The sequence below is a fragment of the Dromiciops gliroides genome, chromosome 6 (genome assembly GCF_019393635.1).
Source record: "Dromiciops gliroides isolate mDroGli1 chromosome 6, mDroGli1.pri, whole genome shotgun sequence".
NCBI lineage: Eukaryota > Metazoa > Chordata > Mammalia > Microbiotheria > Microbiotheriidae > Dromiciops > Dromiciops gliroides.
Genome location: NC_057866.1, coordinates 234,991,096 through 235,013,172, shown reverse-complemented (window position 1 = coordinate 235,013,172; position 22,077 = coordinate 234,991,096). Strand labels below are relative to the sequence as shown.

At 39.3% G+C, this 22,077-nt stretch overlaps 1 protein-coding gene across 1 annotated transcript in view; it reads right to left on the bottom strand.

Moving 5' to 3' along the window:
• MANBA (mannosidase beta) overlaps positions 1-22,077 on the bottom strand; it is a 117,702-nt gene that overhangs the window by 44,891 nt on the left and 50,734 nt on the right. The window contains exons 8-10 of the mRNA XM_043972921.1: positions 17,212-17,363; positions 12,538-12,655; positions 3,348-3,434 (exon numbers count right to left, since the gene is read on the bottom strand). Of these exons, the coding sequence (XP_043828856.1) occupies positions 3,348-3,434; positions 12,538-12,655; positions 17,212-17,363 (357 nt within the window). The remainder of the gene's footprint in view (positions 1-3,347; positions 3,435-12,537; positions 12,656-17,211; positions 17,364-22,077) is intronic.

Sequence of the window (22,077 nt, the reverse complement as noted above, 5' to 3'; positions counted from 1 at the left end):
CTCCTCTTTCTCGGTCTTCTCTGATATATCTCCATAAATAAGTTACATTCACTAAACACGGTATACCTAAGGCCTCTTCTATTTTCTCTCTATACCATCTTTTTTAAAAATCGATTTTAAAATTATATTTTATTTAATTAAAACCTGACCTCTGTCTCCCACCTCCCCCCAAACTTGTACCAATGAGAAAGAGAAAACACCTGTTATAAACATGTATCGTTATAACAGATATACATGGAATATAGAGTCAAGAAAAATGGATTCTCACATTGGCCAAGTCCAAAAACCATATATGATTTGATTTCCACCTAAATCCATCACCTCTCTTCTTCCAGAGCTGGAAGACACATTTCATTGTTAATCCTCTAGTATCATAGCTGAGCACTCCGTTGTTCAGAGTTATCTTTCAAAATGTTTTGTCTTTACAATTATTTTTATTATCTAAATTATTTACTGTTGAGGACACCACCATTCTACTTGTTACTCAATATCATCTTTGACCCCTCACTTTCATGCCCCCACATATCTAATCTGTTGCTACCACCATACTTCAAGCCCTCATCATCTCTCGCTGCAAGAGCCATCTAATTGGTCTCCTTGGCTCAAATTTGTCCTCCCTCCAATTCTTCTATCACATAAATAGTTGCCAAAGGGATTATCCTAAAGTGTACGTCTGACCATGTCACACCCAACTCATTAATCTCCAGTGGTTCCCTATTACCCCTTAAGAATGAATATAAACTGCTACTCTTTTGTGGTGGCAAGGAATTGGAAATTGAGGGGCTGCCCATCAATTGGAGAATGGCTGAACAAGTTGTGGTATATGAATGTAATGGAATTCTATTGTGCTGTAAGAAAGGATGAGCAGGAGGAGTTCAGAGAAATCTAAAAGGACTTGCATGAACTGATGATGAGTGAGGTGAGCAGAACCAGAACATTGTACACAGTATCATCAACATTATGTATTGATCAATTGTGATAGACTATATTCTTCTTGCCAATACAACGGTACAAGAAAGTTCTAAAGGACTCATGATGGAAAAGGCTCTCCAAATCCAGAAAAAAAAAAGAACTGTGGAATATGGATTCTGATTGAACCCTACTATTTCTTTTGGACACAACTGAAAAACAACTGAACAAGTGGCATAGTAGGTAGAGAACCGATCGCAGAATTAGGAAAGCCAGAGTTTAAGAGCTATCCCTAAAACATAAGGGTTGTTGGACTTGGGCAAATGGGCTAACCCTTCGGTGTCCAGGCCATACTCTAAAAATATAAGTTAAAAAGAAGTTGCTGTCATGCACTGAGGAGGGATTTTTCTCAAAGGGAGTTCTCTATTCAGAGAAGTACAGATTAAAAACCAATCAAGGGGGAGCTAGGTGGCGCAGTGGATAGAGCACTGGCCTTGGAGTCAGGAGTACCTGAGTTCAAATCCGGCCTCAGACACTTAACACTTACTAGCTGTGTGACCCTGGGCAAGTCACTTAACCCCAATTGCCTCACTAAAAAAAAAAAAAAAAACAATCAAAAAGGCAATTCCCAGTCCATCCCATCACATAATAATCCTTAAATTAACATGAACTCTATATTATCTTTTCTCTTTTAACAATACATCTTACAGGAGGAGAAAATGGGAGTATGGCAAAAGCTATCAATTATTCAATTATTCTCAGAAAAGTCAAAATTTAGAATTAGTAGTCTATAGAATTAGTTTAAATAGAGCTTATTTTTTATCTTGTTTTTTCCATATAAATATTTTATTATTTTCCAGTTATATTTAGAGATAGTTTTCAACATTTGTTTTTATAAGATTTCTAGTTTCAAATTTTTTCCCTCCCTCTGTCCCTCCTTCCCCCTTCCCCAAGACAGCAAGTAATCTGGCATAGGTTATATATGTACAATCACATTAAACATATTTCTGCATTAGTCATGCTATGAGAGAAGAATCAGAGCAAAAAGGAAAAACCTCAAAAAAGAAAAACAACAACAAAACAATAGAAATAGTATGGTTGGATCTGCATCTAGATTCCACAATTCTTTTTCTTCTGGATTTGGAGAGCATTTTCCATCATGAGTCCTTTGGAACTATCTTGGACCATTGTATTGCTGAGAAGAATCAAGTCTATCACAGTTGATCAATACATAACATTGTTGACACTGTGTACAATGTTCTCCCGGTTCTGCTCATCTCACTCATCATCAGTTCATGCAAATCCTTCCAGGTTTCTCTGAAATCCCCCTGCTCATCATTTCTTATAACACAATAGTATTCCATTACATTCATAGAGCTTTTTAAAATTTTAAATTAAATAGCTTAATTTTTTTAAAAATAAGAGTTGACATTTAAAGAGAAAAGAACAAAAGGAAAATGAAAAAAGGCAATCCCACCATAGGTCATATTCCTTAAGGAGGTCAAAGAGAGAAATGTTGGCCTAAAATATTACATGCAACATTTTTTTGAGGTAGTAAAAAATAGGAAATGTAGTAGAGGTCTACTGGTTATGGCTAGACAAATAGTGGTATATGGATGTGATAGAAAATTATTGCACCATAAGACTCAGGAATTCAGGGAAACTTGGAGAGATTTATATGAAATAATGAAGAATAAAGAAAGTAGAACTGGGGAGCAATATGAAAGACTACAAAATGCAAAGAAAAATACTGTTAAAAGGCAGTCAAGTTCATATTGATTGTAGTGACCAATCTTATTCCCAGAGAATAGAAGATGAAATATATTTTCTTACTTTTGGTGGAGAGATGGTGGCCTATGGATTAGAAATGCTGTATGTGCCATCAGACACAAATGATTTATATGTTGGTTTTATTTCTTTTTCTCTGTTACAAGTGACTTTGGTAGAGGCAGCTAGGTGGCGCAGTGGATAAAGCACCAGCCCTGGATTCAGAAGTACCTGAGTTCAAATCCAGCCTCAGACACTTAACACTTACTAGCTGTGTGACCCTCGGCAAGTCACTTAACCCCAACTGCCTCACGAAAAACAACCCCCCCAAAAAAAACCCCCAAAAAAACAAGTGACTTTGGTGGGAAAAATGATTATATTAGGAAAGGACTGTGGTTATAGTATATAAGAAAGGTATCAATAAAACTCTTTTTAAAAGAACCTGGCAGGGGGCAGCTAGGTGGCTCAGTGGATAGAGCACCGGCCCTGGATTCAGGAGTACCTGAGTTCAAATCCGGCCTCAGACACTTAACACTTACTAGCTGTGTGACCCTGGGCAAGTCACTTAACCCCAATTGCCTCACTAAAAAAAAATAATAATAATTAAAAAAAATAAATAAATAAAAGAACCTGGCACATCAAGACAAACATAAAAAGTTTTTCAGTCATACCTGATGAACAACTTCTGCTCTCACTGAATCAACAAAGGCCTGGTCAGTAGGATAAAGAGCACAAGCAAACATAAAGTCCTGCCATATCTACAAGGCAAAGGGGGAGAGAGAGAGAGAATTGGTAAATAATGTCTAAAAAAGAAATCATTCAGTTAATAATCTTATTACAAGGAAATTTTTAACACTTTGGGAGATGTAGTTCAAACAAATTGCAAAGTTGAGTTAACTTGAAGATACGCATATGTCAAATTTAGTGAAAAATGTTTTGAGCACCTGCTGGATTATAACTGATAGGCTGACTTTAGAATCAGTAAGACCTGGGGCAGCTAGGTGGCACAGTGGATAGAGCACCAGCCCTGGAGTCAGGAGGCCCCGAGTTCAAATCCAGCCTCAGACACTTGACACATACTAGCTGTGTGACCTCGGGCAAGTCACTTAACCCCAATTGTCTCACCAAAAAAAAAAAAAAAAGAAGAATCAGTAAGACCTGGGTTCAAATCCAACTTCAAACATTTATAAACTGTGGGTATAAGTCAATTAATTTCTCTGAACCTTAGTTTCCTCATTAGTAAAATGGATATAATAAGCACATATTTCAGACTTATGATGCTCAAATAAGATGTGAAATGTTTAGAAAATTTTTAAATATTATACAATTGGGAATTTTAAAATTCCATTCTTTTCATATTTTGTTGAAGTTTAGTTAAAATAGCCTGAGGAAAGTTTGTTAACTATCCTATATATACATACATACATATATATACACACACACATACATACATACATATACATACACACATACATACATATATACACACATACATGCATATATACACACATACATACATATATACACACATACATGTATACACACATATACACACATATATACATACATATACACATACATACACATACATACACACACATACATACATATATATTCTGACCATTATCTCCAATCCCTCCCCATAGGAAAACTAGACTGTTTCAATATGTTTCAGGCCACCCCAGCACTTCTTGGACAGCTCCTGTCCAGCTACTGTGTTTCTTTGGTTCTCCTGGGAAATAAACCACTTTCAGTTACATTCAGCAAATCCAATGGAGTCTACCTCTTATCAGTTCTTACTATTGCTTTTTGAAGTGAGGTCTGCTTGTTCCAAAAGTATTTATTTCTGTGTGCTCTAAGAAGACCTATAAATCTTCTTCCTTTCTGTCAAGGAAGTATTAATCTTTCTGTAGCCACCTTGAACTGTTTTGTTGACATTGTCCATACAGGTTTTTGTTGATACTTTTGTTATGGTTCATTTTACAATATATACTAACACTGGTGTTGCATAGGATTTAACTGCTTTAAACATGTTTTTCACATTCTACTTAGATTTTTTTTTTTTAGTGAGGCAATTGGGGTTAAGTGACTTGCCCAGGGTCACACAGCTAGTAAGTGTCTGAGGCCAGATTTGAACTCAGGTACCCCTGAATCCAGGGACAGTGCTCTATCCACTGCGCCACCTAGCTGCCCCTGTTTAGATTTTTAAATTTTGTTTTTAACATATTTGGTCTCTGTCTCCTCTTTATGCTTGATACATCTTGCCTAGAGTAGACTAAGGTATTTGCAGATATCACCTTCATCTATTTGTTCACTGTGTTTGCTGGATTCAAGTTCAAAGCTTTCAGTCACATATCCTTCCTTGGCATACATTAAAAGACTATTATAGTTATTAAATCAACATGACATTTAGACATCATTCAAGAAAGATCCTATGAGACAAGAGAGCTGTTTAATGTAGTTTTCATTGGAACAATTTAATTTTATATCATCCGTGAGCATGAAATAATCAATAAAATGTTTTGGTTTGATTCTCCCCTTAACTTAGAAGCCATACTTAGTTTTACTTGGGAGAGATGATAATGAATTTAAGCCTAAGTAGAATCAAAATAGGCTGAAAACTGTCTTCCTGAGAAATTCCAGGTTTCATATCAATTGGTCTTGACATTACTGACTTAGTGAAATGATATAGAGAATAATTTCCCATGTGAATAACAAATACTCTTAACATTTCTACTATACTTCAGTCTGTCTTCTATATTTATAGTACATGAATAAAACATGAGTGAGGAACTAAATCAAAGGCTATGCAATAATCAACAAAGATATTATAATGTTACAGTGCTTTCATAGGCAGCTTGTTCAAAGGCTCCTTTCAACGTACCCTTTTTTGTTCTTCAACTAGTATATTGTTTTCTTTTAATATGTTTATGGAATTATTTTTAAGTGATAAGGTGTATCTGCCTTGCAAAAAGTACAAAAAATATGTCCTATACTTAAGGAGTCACTGGTGTTATCTTCTGGTAGTAGATATGCCATGCCTTCTGTTACGAAAGGGTAGTATTAGGCTTGCATTTAAGAGCAAGCTAGAGTTTTGCCAGTAATTCAAGCATCACTGCTTTGAAACAGGTGAGTCAATAATTATGGGTTTTCTATTGTTTCCCAGTTTTGTAGGAAAGCTCAAGTTTGTCACTTCCCTTGACAAATTCTTTGTTGCCCATTAGGTGAATGGTGGACAGTTAAGGGGCACAGTGGATAGAGCACTAGACCTGGAGTAAGGAATACCTGAGTTCAAATCCAACATCAGACATTTACTAGCTGTGTGATCCTGGGCAAGTAATTTAGTCCTGTCTGCCTCAGTTTTCTCATCTGTCAAATGAGCTGGAGAAGGAAATGGCAAAGCACTCCTGTTTCTTTGCCAAGAAAACCCTAAATGGGGTCATGAAGAGCTGGACACGAGGTTAATGGTTCCAAGTTTGTCTTCTCCAACTTGCATTTTTGTCCAACAGACTTCTTTAGACTATATAGATGACCAGAAATCCCACACATGCTTGTTTGGGGGTTATCTCTCACTTCTGTCTTTTTTTATTTCTTGGGTCTCGTTAGTAAAGTTTCTGATTTATGCTGAATGGTTTATTTTGTTCTTTGAATTGCTCTGACTCCTTGCAGTGCCTTCATTTTCTGGGCTAATGGAAGAAACCTAGAATTTCTGATGTTTTTATTTTGTGTATTCTTTTCCATGTTTCTTCTTTGTTGGGCAATATGCATCCTACTCTATAGTACTCTGCCTAGTAGTCCCTAATTTTTTTTTCCTGCTCCCTCCCTCCAGGACAATAAGTTGGACTTTGTGGAAGTTATTATTTTACAAGTTGAAAAAGAAATCAATTACAGTCCTTGCCCATTAGGAGCTCATTAAGGAACAACTTAATGATTAAAAACTAAATCTATAATTGCTTGAAACTGAGGCAGGAATCCCAAAAATAGGGAGGAAAGGAAGATGAAAGTAATAAAGAAGAACAAGGAACAGGAAAAGAAGGATTCGGGAAAGCAAGTAGTAGATGGAAAAGAAGAGAGCTCCGTCTTCTCTTTGCGTCCTCATCTTCCACTCTCATAACAAAGCTGACCTGGAGAAACATGACCTCTCTGAAATATTAAGGGTCTAAGTGTTGCAGAAGAAAAAGTTATTTCATTTCTTTGCTTAAAATGGGAGAAGTTTTTGATGCACAAAGACAAAGCAAAATTAAAGTCATATGTTAAACAAAATATGCAAGTCCATGTCTACTTGAATATTTTATATTTTTATGACTGTTCTACTATAGCTAAAAGCAAAACAAAACAGACTCTCAGTCAAGTCCCATGCAAATGGAAAATGGCTTTAGAGATTTAAAAAATCCCAATGAATAAATGTGGTCCAACAAATTTAATGGTATCAAATATTATTAATGTTCACTACAAAATTCTTTCATTAATTCTGCCCTTTTGGATATCTTTAAAGTTGCTGGGTAAAAAACAAATATATCAGTTCATTTGCTCTCCCCTGAGGATACCAAATCTCTCCTAACCCTCTCTGAGAAGATGCTTATTTCCTCATTTCACCTCATTCAAAGGTTCAGGAGGAGGGGTGAAGATCCTTCTTTCCTGCTATTCCTTCAACTTCACCCCTCAATGACATTTTATGTTTCAAATCCTATGCAACTAGCATGTGCCACCTCTCCCTAAGCCATTTGCTGTCTTCTACTGATATCATCAATCTCATATCTCTTCCAACGCCTTTAGCACCTGGGCTGTGGTCTTTTCTACCACGTGTTGCCACTGAGCTTCAGGACTTCAAAATATTTGTTTTACAAACTCCCCAGAAAACTACTCAACATCCTCTCTTCCAACAATCTCTTTCTTTTATGCTCTTCAATTCAGACACTGCTACACTCACATCTCAGACCTCACCAACTGTGGCACTTACACCTCCTCTAAGATCTGGAACTCTTTTTTTTTTTTTTTTTTTTTTTTGTGAAGCAATTGGGGTTAAGCCCAGGGTCACACAGTTAGTAAGTGTCAAGTGTCTGAGGCCAGATTTGAACTTAGGTCCTCTGGACTCCAGGGCCAGTGCTCTATCCACTGTGCCACCTAGCTTCCCCTAGAACTCTTGAAAGTCCATTTTCTGCCCAAACCTCCACCTCAGCTTTCCCTCATTCACATCAGATCAAGTCTTGGACCTTACTGTGACTTCTGGTCCCCCAACTCCTTGATATTTTCCCACACTCTATCCCCAGGCTCATTTAACCCAATGATTTCCACTTTGGCTCAATAACAACTTTACTAAACAATGATCAAGTTGATGATTTTCCCTCCTTACTCCTCTATGAGCCAACAAGGCTGCCTCAAATATGCAATGCGCCAATCCTCCAGTCATTTCTTCATTCTCTGTTGACTAGCTAGTATCCTTGGTCATAAGTCCTTCCCCACTCCAGCCCCAGCAAAGTTTTTTTTTCCCTAAAGTTCAGGTCTAACCTTGTCACTCTCTAGGCACTTAATAAACGCTTATTACCTCCCCCCTATTCAAAACTCCAAAGGCCTTCTATTGCCTTTAGGACCAAATGTAAACTTCTCTCGCTTTTAAAGCCCTTCCCAACTGACCTTCCCAACTGACCTTTCCAACACTGTTATAGATTACTGCCCTTCCTGTACCCTGGAATCTAACCAGACTGATCGGGTCCTTCTTCACATGCCCCTCTATCTCAGCATCATCTGCCCCCTCACAACTGAAATGCCCTCTCTTCTGACCTCTACACCTCCTAGAATCTCCGGCTTCCCTTGGAAATCTCCAACTGCTTTACTTTGTATTTTGTATCTATGTAAAAACGTACCTGTCACCTCCCCTAATAGCATATAAACTCCCTGAAGGGAGGAACAGTTTCATTTTTCTCATCTTATCTCTAGCACCCAGCATAGTATGGCACTGAGTCTGTCCCTGTTTGTTGATTGACTGATAGAATATCCTCCCCTCCTTCTCCTTACCAGTCTACTCAAATTTTTAAAGCCCAATTCAAATGCCATTTCCTCCAAAAAGCCCCAAGCCCAACTTGGTAAATAGCCTTTCTTCCTCATATTGCACATAGTGTTTAATCATTTCATTCCTTATTACACAGTATTACATGATCAGTGTAAACTGTACCTACCTGTTAGTATCCTTATCACTACTGCAAGGTAAAATTATTATTTTGTGGGGGGGAGCGGGGAAATGGGGGTTAAGTGACTTGCCCAGGGTCACACAGCTAGTAAGTGTCAAGTGTCTGAGGCCGAATTTTAACTCAGGTCCTACTGAATTCAAGGCCAGTGCTTTATCCACTGCGCCACCTAGCTGCCCTGGAAGGTAAATTTCTTGAAGGCCAGGACTACCTCCTATCTAAACTTTGTCTCTTCCCCACAAACCTAGCACAGTACTCTGCATACAACTGCTTAATGAATGGTTGGCTTTATTGCTTCATCCTTTTCATATATGTCTATGTTAAAAAGAACATTATAATTAAGCCCAGCCCATGTGAATATGACACATAAAGATAATTAAATCCTTTATATTTGCTACCCTTTTATAGGTTTGGCTTGCCAAGCCAATACTCATGCATTTCTTTTTTTCCCTAATGGATATGGTGCCTTCAGTTAAGATATTTGTCACCGGGGCAGCTAGGTGGCCCAGTGGATAGAGCACCAGCCCTGGAGTCAGGAGGATCTGAGTTCAAATCCAGCCTCAGACACTTAACACTTACTAGCTGTGTGACCCTAGGCAAGTCACTTAACCCCAATCGCCTCACCAAAAATTAAAAAAAAAAGATATTTGTCACCGTTGTGTGAACAATGGAAGAAACCTCGGCTGTGGCTTATGAAAGATCTGAACAATCATGCTTCCTACAGGCATGATTAGAGGAAATACAAGCTCCCCTAGGGCAGAGACAATTTCATTTTTTACTTCCTATCTCTAGTACATAATCTTACTCTGTGCCAGAAACTCAATGGACAGTTTTTGTTTGTTGAATTAACTGAAAGAGATAAGCTCCTTTGATCTCTCATCACGCTTTTGAAAAAATAAAGGTCTTGGGGAGCAGCTAGACAGCAGAGTGGATAAAGCACCAGCCCTGGATTCAGGAAGACCTGAGTTCAAATCCGACCTCAGACACTTGACACTCACTAGCTGTGTGACCCTGGGCAAGTCACTTAACCCCCACTGCCCTGCAAAAAAAAAAAAAAGTCAAAAAATAAAGGTCTTTATCAAGTTCTTTAATTTAAAAACTAAGCACAAGAACTTAATGTGTATTCATATGGAATACTCAATACTTTAAGATGTTTAAGCATTTAGAGATAATTTGGTACTTTTCCTCTTTTATGCACAAGGATGTCCCCCATACCAAGGGTTCTTAACCTTTTTTTATGTCATGGACCCCTTTGGCAGTCTGGTGGAGTCTATGGACCCCCTCGTCAGAATTATGTTTTAAAATGCATAAAACAAAATGTATAGGATGACAAAGGAAACCAATTATGTGGAAGCACTACTATCAAATCATATTCAAAAAGAACCCCTGCCCTAAATTCTAAACTTTATTCCACTTTTCTCTGCTTTGTATACTCTCCTCCCTTGACTATTGTCATGATTTCAGTTACCACCCACAGGGATACTTTCAAGCCCAGGTTCTCCCAGACCCCATATTTCCAAATGTCTGTTGGATATCTACACCCCAATGTTCCATGAGGAACTCATACTAAGTCTTAGTCCCCAAACCTGTCTTGCCTCCCCATTTCCCACGGACAATCAATTGCCAAGTTCGGTGGATTTTTCCTCCTCAATCGCCCCGACATAATCCCCTTCACTCCATTCACACACTAGTTCAGGCCTCATTTCATCAATTCCCATAGCTCAACTAGCAGCATTATGCAGGTGATACACAGATCTGTAACTCTAACCTTAGCATCTCTTCTCCATGCTAGTCCTTCATCAACAACTGCCTACTGGACATTTCCAATTTGACCGGCCCCGGGCTTTTCTAGCTCCAGTCTACCTTTCCAGAATTAGAACATAATGATAGCCCTCCACACACCTCACATTCCATCCAAACTGGTCTCTGCTCTTCATCTGTGTCATTTCATCTCCCAAGATCCTCTGTGCACAAGCTACCTCCCCCATGCTAGGCATGTACTCCCTCCCCGCAGCCACTTGTGAAAATTCCTTACTTCCTTCAAAGCTTAGATCGTGAGCCTTTCTTGATTTCTCCTGTGCTTCCTTACTTTCTTAAATTTCCTTTTAACTACTTTGCATTTACTTACGTGAACCTGTTACTTTCCCTGACAAAATGTAATCCCTTGGAGGACAAGGACTGTAACCTAAGCCTGTAGCACAGAGCCAGGTGCATAATATGTCAGCTGAATCAATGAATGGATTCTAATAGTTGTCTAACTGGTCTCTTTGCTTCCAATATCTCTCCTCTCCAAGCTGTCCTTGAGAGAGCTACTAAGTATGGGCATTTAAACCATGTCATATTCTAATCAAAAAATGTTAGAGGCCCTCTGCCTACTGGCTGATGACCAACCTGTAATGTATTCACCCCTACCCCATGCACTCATTTGGACATGTCTTCTTCACCTAAAACACACCCCCTCCTCAACTCCACCTGTCATGATCCTTCCCTCCAGCTCAGACATTACTTTTTCCATCAAGGTTTCCTTGCAAATAAAAGATATGAGAAGACACCTCTTCCATTTCCTCTGGAGAGGGGGGAGGTCAATGGGTGTGGAACACTGCATAGAATAACAGATTCTTTTTTCATCATTAATTGTTTACAATCATTTTCCCCCTCTTCTGCCTTTTTTCTTTAACAAAAGAAAAGTGTTAAATAGGATAGCTCTCTGGAAGAGGAAAGACAAAGGGAAGAGGGATAAAGGAGGAAGTAGAGGTAATTTAAATGCAAAATATATCAATATACATTTATTTTTAAAATAGAGGTTTAAAAAAAAAAAGCTTTCCTGACTTTCTCAGCTCAAAGTGAGCTTCCAGATTTTCTTACAACATTCTGGAGACCACCTGTGTTTGTACCACTTGAGGTTAGTTCATCCTTGTTTCTGGACATGCCATGGCTACCTTATTTGATTGTAGATGCCATGAAGAGCCAGTTTCATTTCTGTTGTTGTGTTCCCACCAGCAGTCAGTGTTGCTTTTTCTTTTCTTTCTTCTTTCCTTTTTTTTTTTTGTCTGATTTCATTGGTATAAGGTTTCATCATGCCAACACAAATAGACAGCTGTTCTCTGATCTACTAGAGCCTTAGAAGTCTGTCCGGAAGGGAAGTGATCTCCTCTGGATCACACAGTCAGTCACTAAGTATCTGAGGCAGGATTTGAAGGACTCTGGGGCCGGTTCTCTATCCACGATCTGATATTGCTGGAAAGCCTCACACAGAACTGGAGTTAAAGAAATGTTTACTGAATTTCATTCCCACTACTCCTTGCTACTCTCAATTACACTTTTTATTGTTCAAACAACTCAAATGTTTGCCCTGACTTTGAGGAAAAACAATACTTAAAAGGCATTCCCCATTCTCCAGGGTTCCCAGGAGGCCAGGGGGTCAAAACTCTTCCTCTCCTCCCAATAGCTCTCCTCAGTCACTGCCAATAAATACTTTGGGATTGAGTGATGTCTTAAATACTTTTCTTATAGTATACACCATTTTCTGATCACATTTAAATATAAGAACTTTACAAAAATGACTAAATTAAATCACAGCATCAAAGAGAAAATTGTGTCAAATTGGCAACATGCAAATATCTTATGAATAGAAAATTGGTCAAATAAAACACAAAAGAACAAAGTATGTATTTACCATTAGTCCCAGTTCATCACAGATTTCATAGAATTCATCTTGCTCATAAATACCCCCTCCCCAAACTCGCAGAGTATTCATGTTAGCATCCACAGCAGATTGCAAAAGAAGTCGTAATCTATGGAAGAACAGAGTTAAATATAAAAGCTTCTGAAACCTACAAATACAAAACATAATATACAATAAGAAAAAAATAGAAAAAGCACAACAAATTAATGAAGTCCTAAATTATTTGAAAGTTAATCTATTAAAAAAAAAGAAAACAAAAACACTATAATAAGGATGAAAGCTAAAACAACTCAGGTTTCACAGAAAAAATAAGGAAAAGGTTACATGGAGGGGCTGTGAAAAGAGAATACTCATACATTGTTGGTAGAGCTGTGAATAGGTATAACTTCTACAAAACAATATGGAATGATAGTAGAAGTCACAAAACTGTACCTGATCTTTGATCCAGAGATAGCAATATGAGACATATATCCCAAGGAAGTCAGCGACAGTGGGAAAAGTCTCAATAAACCAAAATATTCATTGTAATACTTTTTGCGATAGCAAAAATAACTGGAAATAAGTGGATACCTTCTGATTAAAGAGTGATATGAACCAAAATATGGTATATGAATCTAATGTAATATCACTGTCTCATTAAAAATGAGTAAATAATTCAGAGAAACATGGGAATATTTGTATAAACTGATGCTGAGTAAAATAAAGAGAAAGCAGCAAGGGAACAGATTGCACAATGACCACAATAAGGTATCCATGCAGGTCCCAATAATGACTTCAGAGACACAGTAACTCTCAGAGAGATACTGTAATTTATGTGGAAAATGAGGCAAACAGTGACAGAGCCAATGTTTTGCTTTTCTGTGGTTTAACTGTGCTTTCTATGACTTCATTAGCAAGTGATAGAAATGGATTTTTTAAGCACTTATAACATTTTTAAAAGAAAAGAAATTGAAGAATAACTGGGTATTCCACTGATGGACACAATTTACATTGCTGAAGACTGGAATAAAAACCAAATATCTCATGATATGAAAATAAGAACACTGTAAGGTGAATGAATAACTCTAGGCTTCAAGTAACCTCCCTAATAAAATAAAAACAGATAAAAATGCAAATATTGGCATTAGGCATAGAATACTTTTATACCTGCACTACAAAGAAGTCTTATGCTTATAACGAATGAATGCAAAGTAGTTATTAAGGGCTTACTATGTACCAGACACTTTGCTAGGTTTTATGGATGAAAACAGAAAAAAAGAGATGATTACTGTTCTTCAGGAAATTACACACTAATTAGGAGAGGCAACAAATAAAAGAAAGCTCAGCTTCAGGGTTTACGTAAAGGAAGTCCTAAGGGTATAGCTGTGGGGAGCATGGCAAGGTCCAAGAATCCTTAGCTACATCAGTGGGATAGATGACAGTGCTGGGGATCCCCAAGGGATAGGGGTAAGAAAGATCATAAGGCCTACAGGTCCTTCATCTCACTGGATGGAAAACAGCTGATAAGTCCCATCTCATCTAAGTCTTATGAGCAGTCAAGCACCCAGATGGGTTCTGGGTAGACCAGGATAGGAAGGGGCTTGGCTATGGGAGGGGGGAAAAGTACTCTCAGTGTGTTGAAACATCAATTGAAAAGAAGTGTAGTAAAAATTAGCAGTTGAAACCAAAACTCTGACATGAGCACCAAGCTCTTTATTCCTCCTCCTCCTAAAGCTTCTCTCTTTAATTCGTCTCTACTTGTTTTCTTCTAACCTATCATATGAACAATCAAACTAAGAAAGAGGCCCATCCAGTTATTTTAGGAATATCTCCCATAAACCGACAAGAGATAGCTCAGTAATGGATCAAGACACCTTGATTAAAAGCTGACTCGAGGAAAAACAAATTATTGAGGAAGAAAAAAAATAAACTTTGCAGAAAGTTTGTCTGATAAAGATCTCATGTATAGGCCCTATGAGAAGCTAATTCAAAATTCTAAGGACAAAAGCCACTCTTCAACAGATAAATGGTGAAAGGATATGAATAAGTAGTTTTCAAATATATATATATATATATATATATGAAAAGATGCTCTAAATTATTAATAATTAAAAATCAAATTAAAACAACTCATTTTACACTTCAGGAACAAATATGGTTGGCAAAGATGACCAAAAAAATGACAGTTGTTGGAGAGGCTACAAAAACAGGGGGCAGCTAGGTGGTGTAGTGGATAAAGCACTGGCCCTGGATTCAGGAGTACCTGAGTTCAAATCCGGTCTCAGACACTTGACACTTAACTAGCTGTGTGACCCTGGGCAAGTCACTTAACCCTCACTGCCCTGCAAAACAAAACAAAACAAAAACAGGTACACTTTTGCACTATTGTTGGAGCTATGAATGGTCCAGACATTCTGAAAAGCAATGTCATGCACAAAAAGTCACTAAACTATGCATACCTTTTGACCCAGCGATACCACTACTAGGTCCATACCCCAAAGAAATCAAAAAAAGAGGAAGCGGTGTCATTAATTTAAAAATATTCGTAACTTATAAAATATGAGTGCCTTGAGAGCTGGGAGAGTCTTGCTTTTCTATTTCTATCTCCAATGCTTTGCATATAGTAAGTGCTTAATAAATATTTCATTCATTCAATCATTCATTCAATCATAGCAGCTCTATTATAGCAAAGATCTGGAAACCTATGGGTTCCCATCAACCGAGGACTGAATAAAAAAGATATAGCATATGAATATAATGGAAAATTATTGCAATATAAGAAATAACGGGGACAGCTAAGTGGTTCAGTAGATAAAGCACCAGCCCTGGATTCAGGAGGACCTGAATTCAAATCCGGCCTCAGACACTTGACACTTATTAGCAAGTCACTTAACCCTCACTGCCCCGCAAAAAAAAGAAAAAAAATAACAAAAGGGATCATTTCAAAGAAACCTGGGAAGACTAATATGAACTGATTTAGACTAAAGTGAGCAGAATCAAGAAAATCATTTGCATAACAATACTATAAAGATAAATGACTATAAAAGACTTAGAAATTGATCGATGCAATGACCAAGTAGGATCCCAAGAGACTAATGATGAAACATGCTACCCACCTCCTGACAGAGAGGGAATGGACTCATGTTGCTGAATAAGACACTCATTTTTGGACATAGCCAATGTGGACTTTTGTTTTGCTTGACTACATATAATTATTAAAAGGTTTTGTTTTGTTTTGTTTTTCCTCAATCTGGGAGGTGGGAAGGAAGAGGGAAGCTAGCATATGGCTGTGACCTAAAGAGAAAAAAGGAAAAGAAAAGAAAGAAAAGAGGGTCATTAAAACATGTTTTTGAATTACACAGAAAGAATGCCAGAAGAAATCACACAGCAAGCAGAACAGCTTTGAAAGTAACATGTTGAATTTATTATACCTTTTTAAAGGAATGCAAGTTGTACGTAACAGACATTCTCAGCTTCACATAACAACCCTTTCTGTTCTATTGGGTATAAGCAACCATGTTCTCTAGTTGACGTTTGTTAAGAATTTTTAAAATAAGAAAAAAGGGGCAGCTAGGTGGTGCAGTGGATAAAGCACGGCCCTGGATTCAGGAAGACCTGAGTTCAAATCCGGTCTCAGACACTTGACACTTACTAGCTGTGTGACCCTGGGCAAGTCACTTAACCCTCATTGCCCCACCAAAAAAAAAAGAAAAAAGAAAGGCACAGAATTGGGGGTAAGGGTGGGGACGGAAAGGATGAACTAGGACCCCGTTCCATCCATGGGTCCCACATACAAAGAAATCAAGTCAAAAACATCTGTCTAAAAAAAAATTTTTTTTAAATAATCTATATCCAAAAAAAATTCCTGACCCCAGATCCTGTGCCTTAAGAGCTTGACCTTCTAGGGAAATTGTAAAATATAAATACAAATAAATTACGAAACAGAATTATATTTTAATAAAAATAAAGGAAGTTACTGTGAATCATTTGACAAATATCAAGCATGAGGGTACCAGCCATACTTTTAACACAAAATACCAAATAATATGTTGCATTTCAAAGTCATGGTAAACTTCAAAATCTAGGAAAAACTTTCTCAATACTGTAAGGAAAATGTTCATTTTAATATAATAGAGATTTTGAAGAGAATCTGTTACATATGTTCAGTGAAATGTTTCTAAGTCCATATTGGGAAAAAAAAAGCTGTTGAACTCAAGACAAGTTATCTCCAACTTTTTCCACCAATTAAAAAAATTTTAAATTAATCTAATTTTCATCTTCAAGATCAAAGTAGGAGACAAGTAAGCCTCATACAGAAAATAGAGGCAAGGCATATTCCAAGGTTAGTGTGTTTTGCTTTGTTTTTTAATCATTTTTTTAAATAGCAAGGAGCACAGACAATTCATTATTCAGGAACCAGTTTTTCAAAATGTGGATTAGCCCAGAGGGCACTGTTCTCCAAAGTAGCTAAATATGTAAGCAAATTATGGAATCTTCTCTGGCAAACAAAACTGCTATGTTGTCACCTATCTGTGATGGATTAAATGTGATACCGCCTACAGGCTAGAGTTTATTATGTTCCAAAGCATCAGTTCCTTGTAGTGTTACCCTAGCAGAGTATGACTGACTCTTAAAGACTACATAACACTTTGAGAAATGAACAAAGGACTGTGAATTCTAACTTACAAGTCCGAGGTGACTCTATCCTGGAAGGAGTCTGCTGGAATCCAGTTAGATCCTTTGATAAATATGGGAAGTCCATTAATTTTGAAGTAGAAACTTAAGCCGAAGGACCCTGCTATTGGAGCCTCTATAAGTTCTACTGTCCGAAAATAAACCTATCATGAAAAGCAAAAAGTGAGAATTCGTGGAATCAATGCTTACAAGCAAAAAAGAAAACCCACACCTCAATGGCCAATAACTAACACATGCGAATAAATTTTAACATTCCTGCTAACGAGGGGCATTTCAAGGCAATGTGATAGGGTGGAAAGAATTCTGGATTTGGAGTCCAAGGATCTGGGGTTCAAGTTCCAGCTCTTCTGATATTTGGGGTCTGCCCAAAGTCCTTGCAGGCATCCTGCGACCCTCCCTTCCCCAGAAATATTAGCAGATTAGGCTGACTAAAGGACATTGTGCTGGGGAGGCTGTGGTCTCAAACAGCAGCAGGACTTAGAAATCAAGGATCAAACTAATATCAGGGCTCAGAACCTTTGTGACCTTGTACAAGTCATCTCACATCTCTAAGTCTCCGTTTCTCATTTGTAAAATGAGATGATTTATATAACCTCTAAGAAGCTTTCAGCTCTAAATGAATAATTCTATGAAAGTATTCCTCTTGAAAAAAATTTAAATTAAAAATAAAACGGGGGGGGGGCACCCACTAGCTGCACACTAGGGTGCCTCCTTCTCATGAGAAGAAAATAAAGCCTTTGTCACCTCGCTGCTGAGTTCCTGAGAATTATTGAGAAGAGGATGAATTTTTCCCTCACAATTGGAGGTCCCACCGAGATGTAAGGAGCAGCGGGGCCCTCCGGGTTCCAGCACTCCCAGCGCCCTTCACCTGCGATGGTCGGAGCCGGAGCCCGGAGGGGGCCACCCCCAACTCCTGAGTTCAAGGAACTCAGCAGAGACATCGCAAACGCAGGGTGGAGCAGGCTCACCAAGCTGGTAAGAATTTATCAAAACAGGGATTGCCGTGGTGAGGAAGGAAAAGCCAGCCCTCTGGTTTGTTAGGCTCATGGTCGGGAGTCACTGCTATAGGTCTTTTGCAGGGGTATTGGGTGAATTTATGAATGAAAGTTTACCTCCCAGGATTGTGAGGATAGAGCAAAATGTTATCGGGGTTTAGTATAATGTTTTCTTTGGGCGGGAAAGCCAGGAGAGAGGTCCCTGAATTTCATTACATGAGAAGAGAGCATGGTACGGAGGCATGGCTCGGTCCGATGGGGTCATCATCTGATTGTAGGGGTATCTTGTTGGGGGAGGGCCATCCCCCACTGGTGGTAGCTGAGGGAATTTGGGTGAGAGGCAGCTCCAGATCCCTCAGGTCATCTCACTCTCCCCCTCACGCCACAAGGAAAGCAGCCACACCTAATCTTGTCTTCCCTGGGGGTGGAGGAGACTGGAGTGAAGGGTGGTGGTCCTGGAGTTTACTCAGAGTGTCAGACCTTTGGTTAGGTTTTGTGAGGAGGGGGTTCTTTTAATTTGCCCCAGGGAACTTATCCGGTAAACTAGGGCCATTAGAAAAACAAAAGGGTTTGCTTGGGAAAGGTGAGGGAGGCCTCTGGGTCCTACTAGAGTCTAGGATTAACAAAGATGGATTAGCCCCAGGCAATTCATTTGCTTGGGAAAGGGGAGTGTGAATTCAGTGCCTTTTCTTAGAAAAGAAAAAGTTAAAAAAAAAAAGTTTGAGAATTCTACTTTAAAATCCTGAGAAAACTGATTCCATGTTTTAATTGGTAAACTGTCGACAGATGGAAATTACGGTAATATTTAGCAGTTGTTGCATGCTATTGTAAATTGGTTTTGTGATTTTGCTAAGGGTTAATTTAAATACTGTTTGAGTTTATTGGTTAACTGAAAGCCTTCCCTGAAGCTTTTAGATATTCATTCTTTTACATTAATTGCCTTTCTTCTGAGTTATCAGATCTGAGCAAACAAGGTGCCACCTATCCACTGGGAGAGAAGACTGTACTGTATTCCATGAGACTTGGCAACTTTTGTTCTTTTATGGTAACCCCCATGATCATCCCAGGTGGCATGATAAACACAATGTTGAATTTGGCCATGGCAACTGGTATCAATGGTATTAGATTCTTTAATTGTCTTATATTAAATTAGAAGGGTAAAGATGATCACTTTATGGACTCCTTTGCAGGTGGCTTAGGGAAGTTTTTAACAGCATGGGGCATTCTTGGCATCTCTCACTGGAACAGCTTTTCACTCCTGATGTAGGATCCTGGGGTTCCTGGATTCTCTTGGTTTTGGGTGTGCCATGGTGCCAGGCAGTTCCGTGTATGCCAAGGTGCCAGGTGTGCCAACCAGGGTGCCAGGCGGTTAAAGTCCATAGGTACCTAGGGTGCCAAGGTGCCAAGCATGCCAACCAGGGTGCCAGGTGGTTAAAGTCCGTAGGTACCTGGGGTGCCAAGGTGCCAGGCATGCCAACCAGGGTGCCAGGTGGTTAAAGTCCGTAGGTACCTGGGGTGCCAAGGTGCCAGGCATGCCAACCAGGGTGCCAGGTGGTTAAAGTCCGTAGGTACCTGGGGTGCCAAGGTGCCAGGCATGTCAACCAGTGTACCAGGCGGTTAAAGTCCATAGGTGCCAGGTGTGCCAACCAGGCCAAGCAGTGTGCCAGGCGATTGGAGTCTGTAAGCACCAGGTGTGCCAAGCAATGTACCAGGAGATGCCAAGTAGTGTACCAGGCAGGGGTGGTCCCCAAGAATTCAAAGGGTTCATTAAAGATGAGGAATGCCAAGTCTAGTGACACAGAAAAGGAAGAAAGTACACCTCCCTAAAATTCCCAAAGACAGCCCTTTGGGAGACAAATTAGATATTTGGGATAAACTTGAGAAGTATAAAGGAAAATGCAAGAAAGATAAAATATTATATTGTTGCCTAATATGGGCTGGGGTTCCCCTCAAGGGAGGTTCAGTCCTTTTGCCTAAATTTGGGTCTAATGAAAATTGGGTATGCCAAGCCTTAAATGTATATGTGATCCTTACTTGGGAAGGGAAACAGTTCCCAATAATAGAAATGAAAAGCATGTTTCTCAGATATTTCTGGCCTCTCTGCCTCTGTTTCTTTACTCTGACAGAAGGGACTTCTGGCCTAGACTCCTCGAGTTTCCAGCTCACCAATTTAAGCCTGGAGACTGGGTATTGATAAGAGCCTGAAAGAGAAACAAGTTGGAGCCTGATTGGGAAGGGCCATTCCTGGTGTTACTTTTCACTGACATTGCAGTGAGGACTGAGGAGCAAAACTGGACTCACTACTCTCAAGTAAAAGGGGCATCTTTTCCAGAAGAAAAACCAGAGCCAAAACATGAGCAGTGGACTGTTAATAAGGAATCTGATTGACCGAGGGTGAAGTTTAAAAAGACTTTAATGTATGATATACTAAGCCTGGTACAAAAAAGGGGAAGGGAGGTAACATTTTGGGGTAGTGGGAGCTGCTCAGGCAAACAAGTAGTGGAGGAGCAAAAAGGATTTGGTATATGGGCATCTGAAGGAAGAACTGATCCCGTAGGAAGAATAGGAATATCCTTTGAAAATCTCATGGATCCTACATCCCCCTATCCTTTTAAGACTCCAGAAATAACTTCTCTAAGTCCAGAAGGGAAATTAGGAAACCCAACAGGCCAGTGAAGTTAAGGATGTGAGACAGACAGTGGAGACAGAGACTGGGTTTGGAGATTCAAATGCTCAGATGGAATGGGTCAGTGCTTTGGGAAGACCAGCTGCCCATACTCAAAGTCCAGATTAGCCTGGAGGGGTTCTGGTGTGTCCTTCAATTATACCAAAATGGGTTGGCAAAGGGTGAGAGTTGCAGGGATTTGGAGCTACTCTTCCCTGTGATAAAAAGGACAGCAGAAAAGATCATACCCACTTTTGTTGGAGTCCCAGGAAACCATCCTGCCTGTCTCTCCAGATGGGTGAGAGGTTTTCTGGTCTTGGGTAATATGAGTTGTGTCCAAACATGGGAAGTAACCGAGAATAACTCGGTAGATTTTTCATCCCTGATCCTCCCCTGAGCTGACCTATGGTGGTATTGTGGTGGAAGATCAACCTTACCCCCTAACTGGGCTGGGACTTGTGGGTTGGTGTGGCTGGTCACCCCCTTTACCATGGCATCTGAGCATTTCTTCAAATCTGAGTCTAAATCAAGAAAGAAAGGGTCATCTGATGCTCTAATCTGCCTAGATAGCATAGGATTCACAGATTTAGACCAAAAGGCAGAGGAAATATTCAATAAATGGAATGAGAGGAGCCAAATAGTCAAAAATAAAGAGGAGGGATTGTGAGAAATGGGTAATTGTCTCCTCTCAATGTGGATATAACAAGTTGGTCATACTCCCCTGACCTGTTTGTAGGACAAAGGTCTCAGATCCCCTCCTCCCCCTCAGGTTAGCAAGGTCACATGGTTCAAGGAGCCCTGGTCTCAATTAGGTCCTCTCCAGAGTTCTGTCTATATAAGGAAGTATAAGGTCCACTCCTGAGTTATGCCCATACAAGGAAGAGGGGTGGGAATACTGCGTTCCAATTAGCTAGTTTTTCCACGTAGATTGTAACCCCGACCAGTGATGAAAAAGGGGAAGGTCCATTCGCGTTAGGGACTAGGGTATAAAACAGGGCCTGCGAGCCCCCTTTCTGGGCACCCACTAGCCGCACACTAGGGTGCCTCCTTCTCATGAGAAGAAAATAAAGCCTTTGTCACCTCAAAAAAATAAAAATAAAAATAAAACGGTCAAATTGTTGATACAGTCCATGAGTTCTCTCTTTGGGCAGGCTGATGCAGTAGAATGGCCTGCCTAAAGAGAGAACTCATGGGCTC